Source organism: Cavia porcellus, unplaced genomic scaffold (genome assembly GCF_034190915.1).
Source record: "Cavia porcellus strain 051 isolate PalLab524CR breed Dunkin Hartley unplaced genomic scaffold, mCavPor4.1 scaffold_25, whole genome shotgun sequence".
In the NCBI taxonomy this organism is placed as follows: domain Eukaryota; kingdom Metazoa; phylum Chordata; class Mammalia; order Rodentia; family Caviidae; genus Cavia; species Cavia porcellus.
In genome coordinates, this window is record NW_026947508.1 from 17,685,026 (window position 1) to 17,704,691 (window position 19,666).

The 19,666-nt window shown below is 49.4% G+C and overlaps 1 protein-coding gene across 3 annotated transcripts in view; it reads right to left on the bottom strand.

Annotated features, from left to right (window-relative positions):
- The window catches only part of Asap3 (ArfGAP with SH3 domain, ankyrin repeat and PH domain 3), a 37,999-nt gene that overhangs the window by 13,056 nt on the left and 5,277 nt on the right, over nucleotides 1-19,666 (bottom strand). For all 3 annotated transcript variants that reach the window (XM_063235736.1, XM_063235735.1, XM_013153951.3), the window contains exons 2-5: nucleotides 4,288-4,360; nucleotides 4,073-4,218; nucleotides 1,918-1,992; nucleotides 804-853 (exon numbers count right to left, since the gene is read on the bottom strand). In XM_063235736.1, the coding sequence (XP_063091806.1) occupies nucleotides 804-853; nucleotides 1,918-1,992; nucleotides 4,073-4,218; nucleotides 4,288-4,360 (344 nt within the window). The remainder of the gene's footprint in view (nucleotides 1-803; nucleotides 854-1,917; nucleotides 1,993-4,072; nucleotides 4,219-4,287; nucleotides 4,361-19,666) is intronic.

A 19,666-nucleotide genomic window follows, 5' to 3' on the forward strand; every position in this document is an offset into this window, starting at 1 on the left:
CAGCATCACAAAAAGCAAACCTTTATATTTTTTTGTTTCCTGTTTTTGTTGATACTGGGATTGAACCCAGGACCTAGGCACTGAGCTACATTCCCATCCCTTATTTTATTTTGAGACAGGGTCTTGCTAAATATATATATATATACTTTCTGGAATCTAAGGATTTTTTTTTTTTGGTCTGTAACAGAGAAGTACTAGATCCTAATACATGATCCTAAAACTTTCCTATGGATGCTTAAATTTTTTCAATTTTTACTTTTCCATTCAAAGTTATATATAATTAACACACATTGCTTTGGCAAAATGTAAAAAGAAAACACATTTTATAAAGAATAAATCTGAGTTATAGTCCTAATAGGGCCTGCCTAGGGGCCAGGGCTGGGCCCTGAACAGAGTCCTTAGAAGACAGAGCCTGAGGAGGAGCCTCTGAGTGGGAAGAGCTGGTTACTGGGTGCTCAAGGGTCCTTCTGTCCCCATGATGTCCCTAATGGCTAATAGGATCTGGAGTGTGGAGTGGTCCACACAGGAAGCCTGAGTATAACACAAACTGCTTTTCTTCTATGTCACTAAATTTCAGGATATCACCTCATTTCAAAAGAACAAGAAGTCAGGAGCATGAACCCGAGTTCTGTCTGTGCCTAGCTGTGTGGGCTCAGGTAAGTGGCTCCTTCACCACTTTGAGTCCCCAAGGGCCCCCTGGTATCTTCTGGTAATTGGGACACTAGTATCTTCTTCACAGTGGTGGGCAAGCTGACACATGGAGATGGTCAGCGTATAAGTCCTTTCCAGCCCCAACCACTTACACTCTGGCTTCGTAGTCCTTCCATGCCTTCTCCAGCTGCTTTTTTGAATCCTGTATTGAAAAGAGAACAATTTGCCCAAAAGGCAGCTTGCACTCTGGACTGATCAGCTCACTCTGCTACCTTGAGGAGGACCCTGCCCTAATGTCCTCCGTCCTCCGCCCTCCCCTGCTCAGAGCTGTTCTCTAGCCAACCCTTGCCCCACTCCTCCACCACCACTGAAATCCTACATCCCCCCAAGTAGGCCCAATCAACCCCATTTCTTGGGCTTAGCCCCTCCTCCCACCCCACCTCATCTTTCCCGGAGTTCCCTAGAATTCGTCAGGATTCCTGGGCCCCGGCCTAAGCTGGGGAGATCTCTGGGTTCTGCCCTGAGTCCTGTCCCTCAGAAGATGGAGATGGACGCTGAGGATGAGGATGGAGGATGAAGGACAAACTCTTTTTCTAACTTTATCCCGCCATTTTCTCCTGCCTGGTACTGATCACCCTCTCACCAGGAATAGTTTAGGTTAAGAAACCCCAAGTACAGAGAGGTTGAGAAGTCTCCCCAAGGCTGCACAGCAAGGCAATGAGACTTGGCTGATCCCTGCCCTGGGCCTCCTCCAGCTGGCCTCTCACACCCTTCTGAACAGCTCTGGCTTCCACAGAGAAAAAGCTACCTGTCTGGTTCAGGGGGTTCCCAGGCCTGTGCGTAGCCTGGGAAGGAGAGGGAACCCGCTAGAGGGAGGTCAGCTCCTCCCCTGGGCCTTCTGGGGCACAGTGCCCAGAGAGATTAGTCTGTTCCTTTCTCTGAGCTCCACTCTGCATTGACTGGGGCCGCCAGCTGCAGCGTGCAGCCAGGTTCCCACCCTGACTCCTTCCCATACGAGCTATGGAAACCACAAGCGGCTCACCTTTCTCCTGAGGCCTGCAAATGGGGACCAGAGCACCTACAGACCCAACTCACAGGCCATGAGCAGCAGGACAGCCAGGTCCTCCGGTCTCCAAGGGCAACAGTGCCAGGGGCCACCTGTCAACACTCCCCCTGTGACAGTCCCACACTGGGCCTCGTCCTCAGCCTAACCCTGCCTCCCTTTGTCACTGCCTCTCTGCCTCTGCCCGCTTCCTGCAGACTCACCTGCCGCCCATCCCTCAGCTGCCCCTTCATCAGACTGTCCAGCGGGAAAGAGACAATGTTGTTCAGATTTTGAACCTGGAAAAAGCAGACCCCACCCCAGTCTTGGGTAAGTGTTTGGTCCCAAGGGCCTCAGAGCACAATGAAACACTGAGAGGCAAAGAGTCCCATGAGGGAGCAGGAAGCAAGGAGAGAAAGAGATAAAAGGTAATGATGGAGGGGAGTCAGGGAGTGGCAAGGTGGCAGTCCTGACTGCCCTGGCATCACCTCACCACTCCAAGACCTTCCCAGTCTCCCCTGTGCTCCTTAACAAAAGCTCCCTCAATTCTCCTATCTGACTCTTAGGCCAACCTGGCCAGGTCAGTAGCTCCCCTTCCAATGTAAGAGAAGCCCCTTCCTATGGGGGAACCCACAACAGCCAATCTGATCAGAGGACCCGCCTCAGAGCTACAGTGATTGGGTCAGATATAGACACATGACCCAAGACAGCCAATCAGGACCTTCCCTGGATTTTTCTCCCCTCAGGCATGGGGGAAAGACTGTCTTCTTGCTGGTAAGATGTGCTCATGGTGGCTGATCTATCTTTCCCACTGAGCAGAGATAGAGAAATTAAGAAAGGGACAGCCTAAAACCAGCTGCACCTCTGGCCTTCCTGTTACAGAGGCCATAAATTCTCTGGTAAAAAATTAACCTAATTGGAGTTGGGTTTCTGTTTTTTGACAACCCATAGAGTCCTAATATTTCTTTGTTGTTTTTTTTTTTGTTTTGTATTGTTTTTTGGTACTGGGGATTGAATTCACAACCTTGCATTTCCCAGCAGGCACTTAAGCCGCTGAGCTAAACCGCTGGCCCAAGGCCTAATATTTCAACCTCTGCCTTTCAAGGCACAGCTTGGGTCTCCAGTCCTCCATGAATGCCCTGCAGAGCACTGCTGCCTGACCCGTACTGAGCATTCCTTTCTTGAACATGGCAGCACTAGGCTGACACCACCCACTGGGCCTTTGTGCCACAGAGCTGGTACACCGATGTCATCCCACACCTCAGTTCCTGTCTCCCCCAAGAGACTGTGGCACCCTGAGCAGTCCCAGACTCTTTCCTGTATAATCGGTTGCCAGGACACTGGCCACCAGAGAGCAGACCCTCAGAGAATACTAGTGTCACTGAAACAGGGAGAGGAAAGCCAAAGGCAGAGAAGGACACAGGCTCAACTGACACCATGCTAGTCACCAGGTACTGAATGCCTGCCTGGAGTGGGCCCTAAACTTGCTTCCTCCTCATGACCACACTAAGTCATCCTCATGATGACACTAAGACTCCCACTGTCACCCGTCTTACAGATGAGAGAGACCTGGGGCTCAGGCAAACTGGGTGATGTGACTTCCAAAAGAGCACAGCAAGGACTCCAGGCCAGTGGCTAACCCACAAGCAGCGCTTGACCACCAAGCACACTGCCTCTCAGAGGTGACGGAGCCCCTGCAAGCCGGGTGGGACCCTGAGCAGGACTGGAGTAAACGGCTGGTTCAGTGCCTCAGCCAAGGGGACAGGTGAGGCTGTCCCAGGAGGCAGCACAGCCAGGTGTTGCCAGACAACCTGGGTTCAAACCCAGCAGAGGGCCTTGGGCACAATACTGCTTGTGCTCTGGATTCCTAGGCTGTGAAACGGGGACAGCCCCACAGAGCTATGTGCCAGGCTGAGATGAGTTCATGTATGGGAAGTCCTAAGAACTGGGCCGTCCATGGAAGCGGCTGGTATCATGGGGCAGCCCCAAAGTGGGGAATCAAAGGAGCAGAGAAACAGTCATTCAGGAGGCCATCAGGAGGGTACTGGAGGCCACCGGGTCAATGTGTGGGGCTGGCAGACTTGTGGAGTTGGAGGCCGTTGTAGGATTTGAAGGTGAAGCAGATGCCACTGGGAAAGCAGACGACAAAGAAAGGTGAGGACAGGCAGTGGTGTGACCCCTTCTGCTCTAGGGCAAAGAGAAAAACAGAGAAGAGTTGGGCAAGAAGAGAGAAAAAGCAGGAGAATACAAAAGATGAGTCAAAGCTGAAAGACACCCGAGGTCATGGATCAGAGATCAAGGGCAAATTCAAAGAACGAACAAAACTGACTCCTGACCCTGGCCTGAGTGTTGACAGGGAAAGTGGGGGCAGAGCCTCACCAAGTTCTTGAAGAGTGCAGCCACCTCCCGCGTGAACACAGCCAAGTTCAGGAAGCCCGTGGACAACTCGTGGCTGTTCTGGGACAGGTGACTATTGCCCAAGGACTCCACTGCCTCTCGGTACTGCTCCTCGTTCTCCACATGGCCTGCGCAGATGGGAGAGGGCTCAGGGTCTGCTCCAGCCTGGGCCCAGGGTACCAAGCAAACTCACTCACCGAGGCCAGAGCTGTGGATCGCCCGCACAGCCTTCTTGATTCTCTGCAGGATGGCCTGGTCTCCTTCCAGGACCTGGAAATGAATGTGGACAGAGGGTCAGCATGCCAGGCTGGTTGGGACCCTCAACTCCACGATCCCACCCCCCGGGGACACACAAAATCCTGCTGCCCTCTGAACTCCACTCCTCCTGCATCCTATACTCCCCACCAAACCTTTTCCACCGGACCACATAGAAGCCATAGACCAGCCACACCAAGAAGACCAAGAACCTTCTCTCTGTCTCCAAAGACACAGGTGGGGGACGCCAAGCTCACTAAACAGCTACATGAGGTCAGGGAATAAAGGGCTGTGCACCCTGGGCAGGTGGTAGGGGCTGGAGACAGGGTACCTGGATCTGTGATGCGTGCACCCACTCCCACTAGGAGAACTGGTAGGGGGACAGTAGACATGCCCAGATCCAGGAGTGCAGACAGGTGGAAAGACCAGAAGCTGTGGGTGCCGCAGCCTAGGCGGGCTCAGCTCAGTGGAAGCTTGGTGCTCCCAGAGCTGAACTGAACTTGGAAAATGACTTTGGAAAGCCCGGCAGATCAGAGCCATAGGAGGCCCACAGGTAACTGAGGCTAACAGAGGAGGCACTTGCCAGAGTCTCACGGTTGGGTAGCAGCAGAGCTGGGTTCCCAAGGTACTGGCCCAGGAATACCCCTGCCCACCCCAGCCTTCACTGACCCTAGCCTTGGCTTGCTTCAAACGGTGGCTGAAACAGGGCTAGAGTTTGGTTTCTAAAGAGTGACCAGAAGCAATAAACACATTTGGAACACTAGCTCCAAAGTCCAAAGGGGGTCTCACAGTGGGGTGCGCACAGGGCAGAGCCGAGGCCTCTGAGCACACCAGACTCCGGAGAAGGAGTGTCTGGGTTTGAGACCCGGCCTCACCACCTACATACTCTGCAATCTTGAGCGGGTTGCCTGTGCTCGCTGAGCTTCCTGATGTGCTGTGTGTATGTGTGGGGACAATGCCTATTTCTCGGGGTGCTTATGTGGATTCTCTGTGTGAGGTGATGCACGGGAAGGCTTGAGCTAGTGTTGGGCATGGGTGCATCCCTAGGAGACTGTGCCTGTGATTGGCAGCATCGTTGGCTGCTGCTGGGGAGCAGACTCCAGTCACTTTTCCTACATGCTCCTGCCTGGCTATGGGTTCCAGAGACTTGCAGATTTGGGACCAGGGGAGGCCCAGCCCAGAGCTGCAGAAACAAAGTCAGGAACTAGGAACTGACAGAGGGCATCTGAGTTGAAAAGAACTAAACGCTTCCTACTGAAGAGGCAAAGACAAGAAGAAGAAACATGGACACCTCCATGACTCCCAAAAGCACAGACGGGGAAAGCTGTTTGCCAGATCTCTTCACTGCCTCCTCGTAACTTGGAAAGCTAGAAGGTGATTAATTTAAGAAGCTATAACTTTGTTCTTTTTGTTGTTGTTGTTTGAGACAGAGTTTTGCTATGCAGTTCAGGCTGGCCTTAAACTCACTGTGTAGCCCAGACTGGCCTCGAACTCACAATCCTCTTGCCTCAAGCCTCGTGAGTCCTGGGACTGCAGGCAAAACTTCCTTCTCAAAGAGAGTGCAGGCTAAAGACACAATTTCCAAAGAGATGTAGAAAAATCCCCAGAGGTAGGTGTGTGGGCCTGACATATACAAGGCACTCAAGAAATGTTTAGGTAAATGAATGATGGTTTGCAAAGTAAGTGTTGATAGCAGGGAATGCTGAGTATATACAAGGGATTCTCCCCAGCGCTCCTCAGCAGCAGCAGCAGCAGCAGCAGCAGCAGCAGCAGCCAGTGATGCTGCCCATCACTTTTGCTATGAACCTAAAACTGCTCTAAAAGATAAAGGCTTAATATTTACTTATTTTCAATCTATCTATCATCTACTCATTTACTCGTGGTACTAAGTATTGAACCCAGGGGTATTCCACTATTGAGCTACATCCTCTGCCCTTAACAATTGTTAATTTTTTAAATCTTGGATTCTAATTTTCCTAGGCTGGCTTGAAGCTTACAATCCTCCTGCCTTAGCCTTCTGAGTAGCTGGGATCACAAGTGTGTACCATCCCACCCAACTCTAAAGTCTATTTTTTTTTTGAAAGAGGAATTTCTTCCTTGTCTTCTGATTAGGATGTATTTGAGTGTGTGTGTTGCTAAGGATTGAACCGAGGGCCCCGTGCATGCTCCACAAACACTCTAACACTGAGCTATGCCCTGGCCCTTTTAACTGCTTTATTTTGAGACAGTCTTGCTAAGTTGCCCAAGCTGTTCTCAAAGTTGCCTCACCCTTTTCAGTAACTAGGGTTACAGGTATGTACCACAACACCTGACCTACAACATATTAGCAATGTCTGGAGCTCAAGCAGCCATCTTAGCCCATAAGGCAGAAGCTATTTGCTGTGGATGGTACAGCAACAAAATATAAGACTTGTCCCTGGTGAGTGAGGACTTAATCTGTTAGCCTTGAACTACTTACCTGTGTGGAAGTTTACATGAAAGAGAAACAAGTTTTTTTATTTGAGCCACTGCTTCCTGGATATTCTGTCACTTGTGACCAAACAAGCTCTAACTAGTACAGGCAGGCAAGTCACCTTAACCACCCACAAACCGTTCTTTGATGCCCTTGACAGACAAATATCAGGAAACAGCTTCCTGGCAAGCTACCATGCCTGTCCCTACTGCTCTCAGCAATCAAGTTCACACAGCTATTCACTCTTTCCCCATTCACTGAATCCCAGGGCCTGCTGTGTGTTCACACGGTGCGAAAAAAAGACAAGATATCATCTGCCAGAAGGTAAGATGGTTAAAGTCTTAAAGACATAAGTGTAGGCAAGAACCTTCTGAACAGAATTCCAAATGAACAAGAAATAGTACCAAGAATCAACAAATCAGATCATATCAGATTTAAGTTTCTGCACAGCAAAGGAAACAACCAACACAGTAAAGAGACAACCCACAGAATGGGAAAACATTTTTGCCAGCTATTCCTTGGACACAGGACTAACAACTATAATTTATAAAAGAAACAAAAAAAATTAACCCTTCAAAATAAAAGACCCGATCACACTGAAAAGGTTTGTGCCTGTATTGTTTGATCCATTTTTCTTGCCTCTGCTTGTAATCTGAGCAACTACTTTGAAAATAACAATGCACAATGTAGCAACCTCACTCTGCTGGCCCCTTTTGAAGGCAGTCAGCATCACTACGCCTAGCCTACTATATAGGTAGAAGTGCCAGGAGAAGGAAGACGTCCAGGTCAAGCCATGATGAACAGTGGCAGAGATGTGACTTAAACCCAAGACCGGTCAAACCCGGAGCCAAAGTTCTGTCCACACGACCAAGCTAATCCTACAAAGGTTGAGGGGTCTGGCTTTGATCCCAGAACTGGACCTGCCTCTGAACCTCAATCCTAGCTCACCAGCTCCATCATATCCCTCGTTGTCCCCTGGAATTACAGGAGGGAACAGAGAGGGACAGAAGGAGACCTGTCCAGAGGAAAAGTTGACAGCAGAAGGAAGCCTGAATACAACCCTTCCAAAGGTCCTACTGACAGGGAAACATGCTCAGTTTGGCACTGGAGAGGATTCCAGAATTCAGGTAGAAATTAGGAAGACAAACACAAATTCCAGCTCAAAGAGAGAATGTTCCCATGGAAGGAATGAGCTCCCCATCACTCAAAGTATTCAAGGACTTCAGGTGTAGAGTGTCTCAGGCGCACTGGCTTTTGGAGTGGAATTGAGGCCATCTGGAGTTTTTTCAAAGTTAAGACTCAGTGGCTCCATTGAGGCCCTGGGCATAGATGGGTGGACACCTGAACTCAGAGGCCTATAAGAGTCCTCTAGGCAGCCCTCCTGGCAGGCCCAAGACAACACCTCAATTCCAGCTGTGGTACTGCCCTTTGTGCCCCTCACCCTGCCCCAACACACACGTGCGCATGTGCCACGCTCTGACTCTCTGATTTGTGGTCTCTGCAGGCAAAAGACCACAGATGGCAGCACTCAGCCATGCCCAGCTGCCCTGCCTAGAAGGCCTTCTGCATGCCTCCCCTCCTGGGTCAAGACACATCAATAGGGCCCATTCTTCATTCCTGTGGTTTCTCGGTGCCAGCTGTGGTTACCATGGCAACCCAACAAGTGGGCAGAGCTTTAGTATTAAGGCCTTGGGACATGCTGATTAAATTTCACTATTAGACATTCATGCCTTTGGACCACTTTCATACAGGGCAATAGGCACCACTTTCATACTCCCATGGCCATTTTGTCCATCATTAACCACAATATTCTTTCCACTGTCCTTGGGTTTGAATGCTTCCACCAAGATGGCTCGCCAGGCAGCCTCTACCAATTACACTGGAGTGGGTGCAGGAGAGGAAAACCATTTCTTATCTTTGATTTGAACCATGATGATGTCCCTTGAAAATGTAAGTCACAGATTAGAGACAACCCAGCATTATGCCTTCACAATACAGACAATTACAGACTGTGAAACAAAGCCTTAGGTCTCACTGGAAATGCAAACAAACCAAGGACAGGATCCAAGCTGGAACTTGAATGGGACTTTCTAGCTTATAATGATGGACAGTGAACACAACCATTTACAACTTACACAGGGCTGGGAATATAGCTCAGCGGATGGTGCCTGCCTGGCAAGCATGAGGTCGTGAGTTTGATCCCTGGTACCAAAAAACAAAAACAAAAAAAACCACAATGTCAATGAGGCAGTTACTTATTTATTTACTTAGAGACAAGCTCTCACTATGTAGTTCAGGCTGGCTTTGAACTCACTATACCTAGTGAGTGACAGGGTGAGGGGCCCAGGCTGACCTTGAACACACAGCGATCCTCCTGCCTCAGTCTCCCAAGAGCTGAAAATACAGGCATGCACCACCATGTGCAGCTGAGGCAGTCAAATTTTATTTTCTGGCTGATAAGTCCACTAGTAAGGTTTGGAAAAAGTGAAGACAGTTGCTAAGCTTACATGGCCAAGAAGTAGAAATACAATCCAAGGCTTTTCACTGCCATGTTCATTTCTAGCCTGTAGGCCCAGATCTGGGAGTTCCTGCCAGAGATCTTTAGAGCACTTCAGGCCAACACCAGATCTCATGCTCACCTGGCAGAGATTTGGACAGAAGGAAAAAAGAGGGTGTAGCAGATTCATCTGACCACATTCCAGAAACACATGCAACTGTTAGGATCAATAGGACACAGAACTCTTTGAAAGCATTCTGAATTCATGGCAGCTTTTTGTCCTTTCCCATATTTCTCAATCAATCAATACCAACTGCTATGGGAAGGTCCACGAGACCTTGACATTCAAAGGTGGGAATCTTGGTGGCTTTGATCTCTGACTAATGTCAAGAAAAAAGATTCAGGCAGTGTGGCAGACTGGGGCCTTCCAGGGGGAGAACCACCAGTGTCTCCTGAGATCCACGCCGTGTTGGAACTTAGGATCCCGGGAAACCAAGCAACCAGCTCACCTCCCTGCTAAGCAATAGTGAACCTACTGGTGCAAGGCCTAGAGTCAAACATCCCACTTCCCCTCCCTGCTCCTCTGTCTCCCTGTAAGCAAATGGAAACCAGAAATCTGAGCATCTCCTGGGAGGTTGACCATAGCAAGTAAGGGGGATTTCCTTCTACCATCTCTTTGAAGGCAAATGTTTTTATTACTGTTTTGCTTTGTTCTGATTAATGGTACTGTTCTATTCAATATTCTGTTTTGATAAGTTCTATATTCATTTTATTTTGCTGTACATGATTGAAAGAACAACTATTATAAAGATAACAAAATACACTGTGATACTGTTATCCCGGTAACCTGCTGTGAAGTTCTGTACCAATTTCACTACACTGTCTCAGTTGGCTTTATTCTGTCTTGTTCTGTCGTACTTTATTACTTTCAAATTAAAAAAAAAGAAGATTCAGCTACATGTGCAAGATATTAAACGTGATCATTAAGTCAGGGTTTTTTAAATGAGCAAACCAAATTACACTTAGTATATTAATAAATGACATACAAAGTCCAAAAATGAGGCTTCCTATTCCTAGTTCTAATAAGTAATCTATAGGAAATGCAGAGGATGGGTAAATTTGCGCCACTACACCTGGTATGCAGCAATGGGCACAAGGCTGTCAAACTGTACAAGTCATCCAGTTCCATTTCTTTCTGAGATGGGATCTCACTGTAGCAGAGGCTGGCCTTGAACTCAAGATACTCTTGTCTCAGTCTCCCTAGAAGCCTGGATTACTGGATTACAGGCATGATAACCATGGATGGCTTGTTACCCAGTTTCTCTTTCTTTTCTTTACATCCTTTTCCCCTCTTTTTCTTCCTCTCTCCATAACTTCCTTCCTAGGTTCTTTCCAGGCACTGGGGATTGAACCCAGGGCCTTTGCACTGAATTATATCCTCTGGCTGCCACCCAGTTTCTTTAACAAGTGAACTACATAAATATCAAGGCTGGTGGGGGCTGGGGATTTAACTCAGCAGCATAAGCACCTGCCTTGCAAGCAGGCGGTCGTGAGTTTGATCCCTGGTACCGATAAAAAGAAAAAAAAAAAAACAAGGCTGGGCCGGGGATTTAGCTCAGCGGCATAGGCGCCTGCCTTGCAAGCGTGCAGTCATGAGTTTGATACCCGGTACCAAAACAAAACAAAACAAAAAAATAACAAGGCTAGGCACATGCCTATAATCCCAGCACTCTAGAAAGTAGGCAGGAGGACTGCAAATTTAAGCCTACCTGGGCAACTCAGACTTTGACTCAAAAGAAAAAAAAATTTTTTTTAAAGGGCTGGGTTTGACCCCAGTGCAAACAAAACAAGACACAAGACAAAAACATGATGGAGAAGAGGACATCTTTCTTTTTCTTTCTTTCCCTCCTCCCCTCTCTTTCTTCTTTTCCTTTCTTTCTTCCCTCTCTCTGCCTCCCTTTCCCCTCCCTCCTTCCCTCCCTTCCTAATGTGTGTGCAGTGCTAGGGCTGGAGCCCAGGGCCTTATACATGCTAGGCAAGTATTGTACCACTTGAGCTGAGCTGCACTTCCAGCCCTAGGCAGGAGAATCTTAAGGACTTGCAAGACATATCAATAAATAACAACACATGAATCTTACTTGAGTCCTGATTTAAAAAAAAAAAAAATCTGTAAAAAGAAGTTAGGAAAATTCTAAGACAACTGAAAATTTGAAACCTTGATAACTGATGACTTTAGGCATCTTTGTTAATGTTTTAGAGGCCATAATAATGGTATGATATTTATGTCAAAAAAGAAGTCTTTACTGTTTAGAGATACACATTGAAGTACTGAATGGTGAAATCTATTTGGATCTGTTTCAAAATAAAATGAGCATCAGGAAAACTGGTGGATTTAGGCTACGCAGGACTGGTGAGGAGTATGTGGGGTTCACCATCCTGTTCTGTTTCAGTGAATATTCCAAATTCTCTATAAGAGGAAAGACATTCTGGGCTGGGGGAATGAAGAAATAAGATGGGCAAAATATTGATAATTGTTGTGAAGACAGGTGATTCCACCCTTCTGTAAATTTCTACGGTATGAGAAGACAAAGGGTCCTCATATTCAGAGAAGCTGAGAACTTCAGCACCAAGCTGTCTAGAGCTCGTTCTGCCATCTCAGTACTGCATCACGGGCTGGTGCCTTTTCAATGAATGAACGGACATGACTGTCTGCAGAACGCTGGATGGGACACAGGGTCTGGGACAATCTGATCTAAGGGAGGCCAGACACCTAGCACAAAGGACAAAGGCAAGGGCAAGATGGGAGGGCCAGGGAGGCAGAGAGGAGCTAAGGCGGCATCTGCCAAAGGACCTTCCGGCTCAGGGCAGCTGCCAAACGCCACGACTTAACTGCAGAGGAAAAGCACAGGATGCCAGTGGTGGTGGCACAGCCTATAACCCCAGCCACTGGGGAGGCTGAGGTAGGAGATGTAAAAGTTCAAGGCTAGCCTGGGTAACTTAGTGAGAGCCTGTGCCAAGATTTTAAAAGGAGCTTTTAAAAAGATGCTGGATATCCACCTCCAGTTCCAAAAAACAGAGAAAGAGGGAGGGAGGGAAGAAGGAAGGAAAGACAGAAGGAAGAAAAGGGAACAAAAGAAGGAAAGAAAAGAGTGACCAGAATATAGAGTGAGAGACCAAGTTCTCCTCTGGCCCGACTTTTCACCAGCACCATGATGCTCACCTGCCCTGAGTCGCAGGCTTCCACCTACTACAGCTCCGGCCACCCCCACTGAAAAGGGAATCATAAAATTGGGAGTGTTACCCAGGTGTGGCAGCACACATCTGTGACCCCAGCACTTGGGAGGCTGAGACAGGAGGATTAACACAAATTCAAGATCAGCCTGCACTACACAGTGAGTTCAAAGGCAGCCTGAACTAGTGAGATCTTGTCTCCACAAACAAAGTTTTTGTGACCCATTCAGATGTGAGCTGTCCTGCCTATGCCATAGGCTCTAACTTTGCCTTCTCTCACCCACTTGCCCAATCAGCAGACCCAAGGGAATGCTGGGAGCTCCCCAGGGAGTCGAAAAGTACAGGGTGCGCCTGAGAGGAGGCTGCAGGGTGCTAGCATCTCACCTCAGGAGCAGTCCCAGCAGTCCACTCCTTCAGGTAACCAAGGGCTGCTGACTAGCTGTGTAATCTCAAATGCAGCCACCTGGCCTCATCTCTCTGGTGGGGCAGAGAAAGGCACTGGGGTAAAGTCTCTCAGTGTCCCTGCTGAATGAATGCCCGGCTGTCCTCCAGGGCTGAGCAGGTGCTGGGGCACAGTGACCGCCAGGCATGGCCTCTGCTTCAGGTACTCACCGCCCAGTGGGGTCAATGGGACAGAGATGAGGGGCTTGCTGAGGGCCAAGGAGGCCGTGGCCAATCTGAAGCAGGGGAGAAGCACAGAGCAGCGCGTCCCCAGGCCTGCTGAGGGAATCAATGCTTCTGTGGAGCCTGAGAAACAAGGACACCTTAGTGCAGCTGAGTAGCAAAGGGGAAAATGGCGTGGCAGAGCAGAGACAAAGTCCCCAGGGCCACAGCCAAGGGCTTGAGGAGGAGACCCCTACAGGGCCAGTGTGCAAGCTGGGGCTCCTGCTCAGCACTACATGCCAGCACCTGACCCACCCAGTATTATCTTAGGGCACCCTTTCAGATGAGGACATTGAGGCCCAGGGAGGTTATAGCATGCACCCAAGGTCACTCAGCCAGTTAGTGGCAGAACCTAAATTCAAACCCAGGCAGCCAGGTCCCTGGGGCTGAGCTCCTAACCAAACTTCGAGGTTTTATCCTGGAAGTGGTGGGTGCTCCTGAAGGACCTGTAAGCCAAGGGTGACTTGACAAATTCCTATGGAAGCGCATTCCACTCAGGCTCAGCTACAGATCCATGTCTAGGCAGGAGACAGACAGGTGTGCAGCCTTGTCTACAGAGCAGGACAGGTGAGGGGGAGCACAAGCCAGCCCTGGCTGAGACCAACATATCATCCGACAGGTGGCTCCGGAGAACAGGTCTACACTGGCACTCACCCACTGCCCCACTTAGGGAGCGTTTGCTTTGGGGAAGGTGCTTTCTGTCTGGGCCTCCCTGCTCTTCCCAGCAGCCCCGAGAGGTGGTCATTATCCTCCCACTGCACAAGGAGGAAGCTGGGGGGGGGGGCAGGCTGAACAACTGGCTCAAGACCAGATGGGAAGCTCCAGGAAGTACAGCGGCCTCAGCCTCCTCTGCAGCCCCCTCCTGTCACCACGCCACAGCAACCCACAGCCACCCAGCCTTCGGAGCCCCAGCCATCTCTTCTAATGAGGGACTGTTCTAAGGGGGTATCTTCAGGGGTGGTGCCAAGTCATCTTCAGAGAACAGCCTTTCAATGCACATGGTATGTGGCTGTGAAACCAGGAGCCCTGAGTGGGAGGTGGTGTGGATAGGCTGCTGACTTTCCAGCCAAATTCTTTCCTCCTGCACCTCAGTTTTCCCACATGCTCAAATTAGAACTCTAAATCCCAGTCCAAGTAGTAACTCAGGGATTCAGACATGGGGTTTAAGACAACCCGCAAGGCTGCTCCAGCGCTGGCCACCACTAGGAGCATGGTCTGGAGATGGTCTGCATCTTGAGAAGGCCCCATGCCCAGCTTGAGCCGCCCCTCTGTCTCTTCACACAAAGATGTGCCCTGGCCTGCCTGCCTATCACAGCCCTCAAGTGGTCGTACTTGCTGGGCCAATCGGCTCTGCTCCGGCCTCCAGGGTGGCCTTGCCTGGCTCCTTCCCTCCCTGGGCCTCCGGCTTCTAGACTCCTCCTTGGGATGAAGAGGCCAGGCAGTGACAAGAGAAAGCTCCTACCAACTGCGACATTTATTATTTCAGGATCCTTCAGCCTCTGCCTGTTTTCCTTCCTGCGCTGCTGGCGCCCCTCGGTGGGGCCTCCACAGACGGTCCCAGCCTGGGCACCTGTCCAGCCCCGCCAGCACAGCCCCACCACTGGCCCTGGCAGGGGGGTGGGCAGCAGAGGGGAGGAGGGGTGGCAGGAAGGGAGCGGCGCCCTCGAGTACGATGAGGCCTCTGCAAACCCCAAGTTTCCTGGCCGGGATTTTCCTCAGGAGACTGCTCGGCAGTGATGAGCTAACAGAACAAGCACTCCACTGGGCTGATGGCTAAAGATTCCCGAAGATTCCCGCCAGACCCCTGGCCCAAAGCCCTGAATTCCATCCAGCCCTGGGGGAACTTGGGCTGCCTGCTAGGACGGAGCAGCGAAGGGTCTGGTGTCTGCCACTGCCGGGGCTCCCTTGTTGGTCAGGATGGGACCCTCCCTCCTCCCGAGGCTTGCCACCCATGGCTAACACTTCCTATGCCAGCCTGTGAGACTCCTGGCCATTTCCTGATTGTGCCAAGCTGTGAGCAGCTGCCAGACCTTTGCTCATGCTGCTTTCTCTGCCTGGAGGGCTCCTCCCTCCTCTGACTAGTAAACACTCCATCTTTCCTGACTCAGTTTACTGGTCACTCCCTCCTGACTACAGCAGTGCAGCCTACCGGTCTTTAGGCCACCGTGTGCCCGCTGCCAGCTTTTATCAGAGCACCTGCAGCACTGTATACTGTACACGTCTGACCTCGAAGGGGCTGCAAACTCTAAAAGGGGAGGGTTTGCCTCATCTGCCTTTGTGGCTGTAGCACAAGGTTCAGCACAAGGGTGTCCATAAAGACCAAATGCAGGATGAATGAGGGATTAAATGAATGACTGAATATTCAGTCAAGCCCTGTGGGAACACAGAAAGGCATCGGGGGTTAAGAACTACAGTTTTCACAGTATGCTGCCCTGAGGTCCAAATTCTGGCTCAAACATTTTTAGCTGCGTGACCTTATGCAAATAACTTAGCTTCTTTGAGCCTCTATTTCCCCCTCTGTCAATGGCACCCAACTCAAAGGACTCAATGGACTGGACAGGTAAGCACCTCTCATGGTGCACGCCACACAGGAAGACTCCACATAACCGGTCTTACCCACATAAGCATCCCCAGGCTGCCTAGGGGGATCACCGGCAGCACTTCAGAAAGAGAAAAGAGGATGTCAGGGCCTCACTGGAGATGTGTTAAGTCAGAGGCCTCGGGCTTGGGTGGAGGAACCAGGTGTCACAGCAGAGTGTGCCGTGGGGCCAACCCCAAATCCCATCCCGGCTCTGTCACGGCTAGAAGAGTTGCCAAATTTCGGGAAAATAAATACAGAGCTTTCAGTTATTTGGGTTTCGGATGATCAATGAGTAACTTTTAGGTTAAAGACGTCCCAGATACTGCATGGAAATCCCGGATGTCATTTGGTAACCCTACTTGCTAGGGTCAGGTCACCTCCAAGTGCTTTAAAAGTTTCCTTATGTGAAGGTCACGTGAGGTAACAGAAGAAAAATGCTTATAACACTGCTGCTATTCCCATTTTTACTGCTTTTAAAGCAACCCAGACAACACGGACGAACTTTGAAAATATTATGTTAAGTGAAAGAAACCGGATACAGACAGTCACATGCTGTGAGCTGCTTTGTATGAAGGGTCCAGAAGACGACCACAGAGACAGAAAGTTGCTGGGGCTGGAAGAGAGGTAGTAGGGGGTAACCAAGCTCAGGGTTCCTTGTTGGGGGGTGCTAGGCGTGCCCCAAAACTAGATAGGGGTGCTGATGGCACAATACTGGGAACATATTAAAGACCTCTCCATTGTATGTTTTTAAATGGTTACATTCTATGTTATGTGAATTTTATCTCACTTTTTAAACAATCTACCTAAAAGCAGCCCAGGCGATTACAAGTGTAGCCAGGATCGAGTACTTCTGAGAAAGCTCTTAGCAAATGTTTGATGAAAACAAGTAGATGGGGAGCAAAGGGCAGAGCTGAGGGGAGAATCCTGCCTCACTCAAACCCAGGCTCAGCCTTTACTCCCCGACACCTCCGAGATACTTGCTTGGGAGCCCGAACTGCACAGATAATTTTAGTGCTCGCTTTAGTAGCCATCTCATCTCGTTACAATTATCTTCCCTTTTTCTCTGTATGGTTCCCGACCTCTCTCACCACCCTGAGTGCAGGCTTACTTCAGTTTTTAGTATAAAGGAATTTTAAAAATTATTCAGCGCCAGGTATATGACAGGTGCCTTATATGTAATGCCCTCGAATGAATCTGTAAGAGTTGTCTTCTCTGACTCACAGATAGGGAAACCAAGACTCAGGAAGGTTATATGCCCAAGGTCACACAGCCAACAAGAAATTCAGTCGCTTCTGCCTGGCTTTAGCAACCACATCCCAGCCTGTGGTGGGCTGTCAGTCATCTCCTCTCCAGCAGAGTCCTCCTCTGAAATGGGGGACCTTGTCTGGTCTCCTTTCCTGCAGAGGCTGCCTCTGTACCCAGCAGGCGCTCTGCAAATGCAGTTTAATGGATGACTAACCCGAAGACAGCTCATGAGCAGTTGTTTTGTTTTTTGCTCTGACTGCTCATCAGTCACCTGGGAATTTCTGGGCCGCTCACTAGCTTGGGCCTCACCCCTGGGAGGTTCTGATTCCGAAGGGTCAGGGTGGAGCCCGAGGCATGTGAGGCTTTAAAAAGCTCACTCCAGGTCTAAAACCAGCTCAGTCAGCGAACCTTCAGCAGCTGCTCCCTGCTGCCTAGGCCTCCTAAGCCCTGCAGGGAGCCTGCTGAGCATTCCCATGCCCTGCCCTCATCGGAGGAGCCTCTCACTGGGCCTCAGGGGGGACTCACTACCACAGGTGCTCTGCCAGGACAAAATGCCATAAATCTGTTCCTAAGGTCACCAACAACATCACATTATCACAGCCAGAAGTTGTGTCTCATTTTCTTTCTCTTTCTTTCCTTAAAAAAAAAATTTTTTTTGAGACCAGAGTCTCATTAAGTCACTAAGTTGAGTCTGAGGCAAGAGGATTGCTCCAAGTCTGAGGCCAGTGAGGCCAGTTCAAGGTCCACCTGAACTGCGAAGTGAAACCCTGTCTCAAAAAGACAAAACATAAAAATTTTAATTTTTTAAAAAGTCACTAAATTGCCAGAATGGGATGGAACTTGCAATCTTCCTGCCTCAGCCTCTCAGCATGGCGGGCTTACAGGCATGCTGCATCTCTCATTTTCTTTTTTCCCCTGGGCAGCTGGACATCACTCTCCCCACCCCACCAAACCCGCTCCCCCAGCTTCTGAGGCTCTGCACTATTTTTTTTTTTTTTTTTTGTCTTTTTCCATTTTTATCGGTACCAGGGATCGAACTCACGACTGCCTGCTTGCAAGGCAGGTGCTTATGCCGCTGAGCTAAATCCCCAGCCCCAAGGCTCTGCACTCTTGATCTGCCTCCTTCCACAATGGCAGGTCCTTCTCCAGCTCTTTCGCTCACTCATATTCCTATGCAGTCTCTCACTGAGGTTCCCCAGAGCTGGGCCAGGGTCCCCTTCACCCCTCTCCCTAGGTGAGCCTGTCTACTCTCTCAACTCTGAATGCCAGCTAAAGCAAAGCACCCAAATGTCATTCAGGCCCTTTACCTGGGACTCTTGTGGGTGCTGGCTTAAATACAGATTCCACCCTACCAGATGCTGGCAAATCTGCTATTCAAGACATCCGTCTTTTTCTTTTTTTCTTTCTTTTTTTTTTTTTGCCATTTTGGCACATGACCCTCCTTCCTCTGTCCAAGGAGCTACGCACTTGCTGCACACTTAGCAGACCATGCCTCCTGTAGAAATGGAAAAGGCCAGACAGTTGCTGGTCCAGTCTTCCTCACATGTAGGTTCAACCTGTGACCTTCACTGCACACTCCAAGTTAGAAACAGAGACGGTGAAAGATCCACTTGAATGCTGATGGCAATAGCGGTGACAGTACCCAGTGTTCAGGGGACACTGGCATTATAAACTTCAGTGTGTGACAGCAGTGTCCTGCCAAACTGGCTCGGTGGTGTGATTTTGGCCAAAATCCTACCTGCTGCTTAGTCCCAGCTTGCTAGCTCCCAAAACTTCTGTGAAGTACTGAATAGTCCCATCAGTGAGCTGTTTTCTGTTTAAACCAGCATAGATGGGTCTGTGCAGCTTCCAAGAGAAGCTAGCTACACACGTGCTGCATCTACACTCTGGGGATGGTGCCAGGTGGATTTCACACCAGTGCAGTTTGGAAGTCCCCATCTCAATGCTGACAGCCCTCAGATGGGCCTCTCCAGCCCATCCAGACTCATGTCTGCTTGATATCAATGCCTACTTGATATCTCCACTTAGTTGTCTCAAAACCCATAAGATGTACAAAGAGAATCTGGGCTAGGGCTTAGCTCAGTGCTTACCCAGCATGCTTAAGGCCCTGGGTTTGATTCCCAGCAGCAAAAAAAGAAAAAAAAAAAAATTTAGGAAACATTCTTGACCAGTCCCCAACAAATGCACTCCAGCAATAAATTCTGATGTTATTATTATTAAAATACTTCTATGATCTGCCTACTTCTCCACCAACCACAACCCATCCACGCCACTATCACAGCCTCCTTGGTCCTTTCCTGCCCCCTTCAATCTAGTCTCCACAGATCAGCCAATAAGAACTTTCTAAAATATAAACTGGATTATGTTGCTTGCATGCATAATAAATAAAACCCAAACTCACAGCAAGGCCTAGAAACTTACATATGACGGACTCCATGCCTAGCTCCCCAAACTTATCTGGTGTCACTCTCCCATTTGCCCACGCTGGGCTTCTGTCTTTCTGGCCTCTTTTTAGCATCACACATACTGCTGGTTCTTTACTGCCCCTGGGCCTTTGCTTGGGCTGTTCCCTTTATCCAGAAGACCCCTTAACCATTATTCTCTGTGAATCTTCCTTTTTTATTTTTTATTTTTATTTTACTTCTTGGTTAT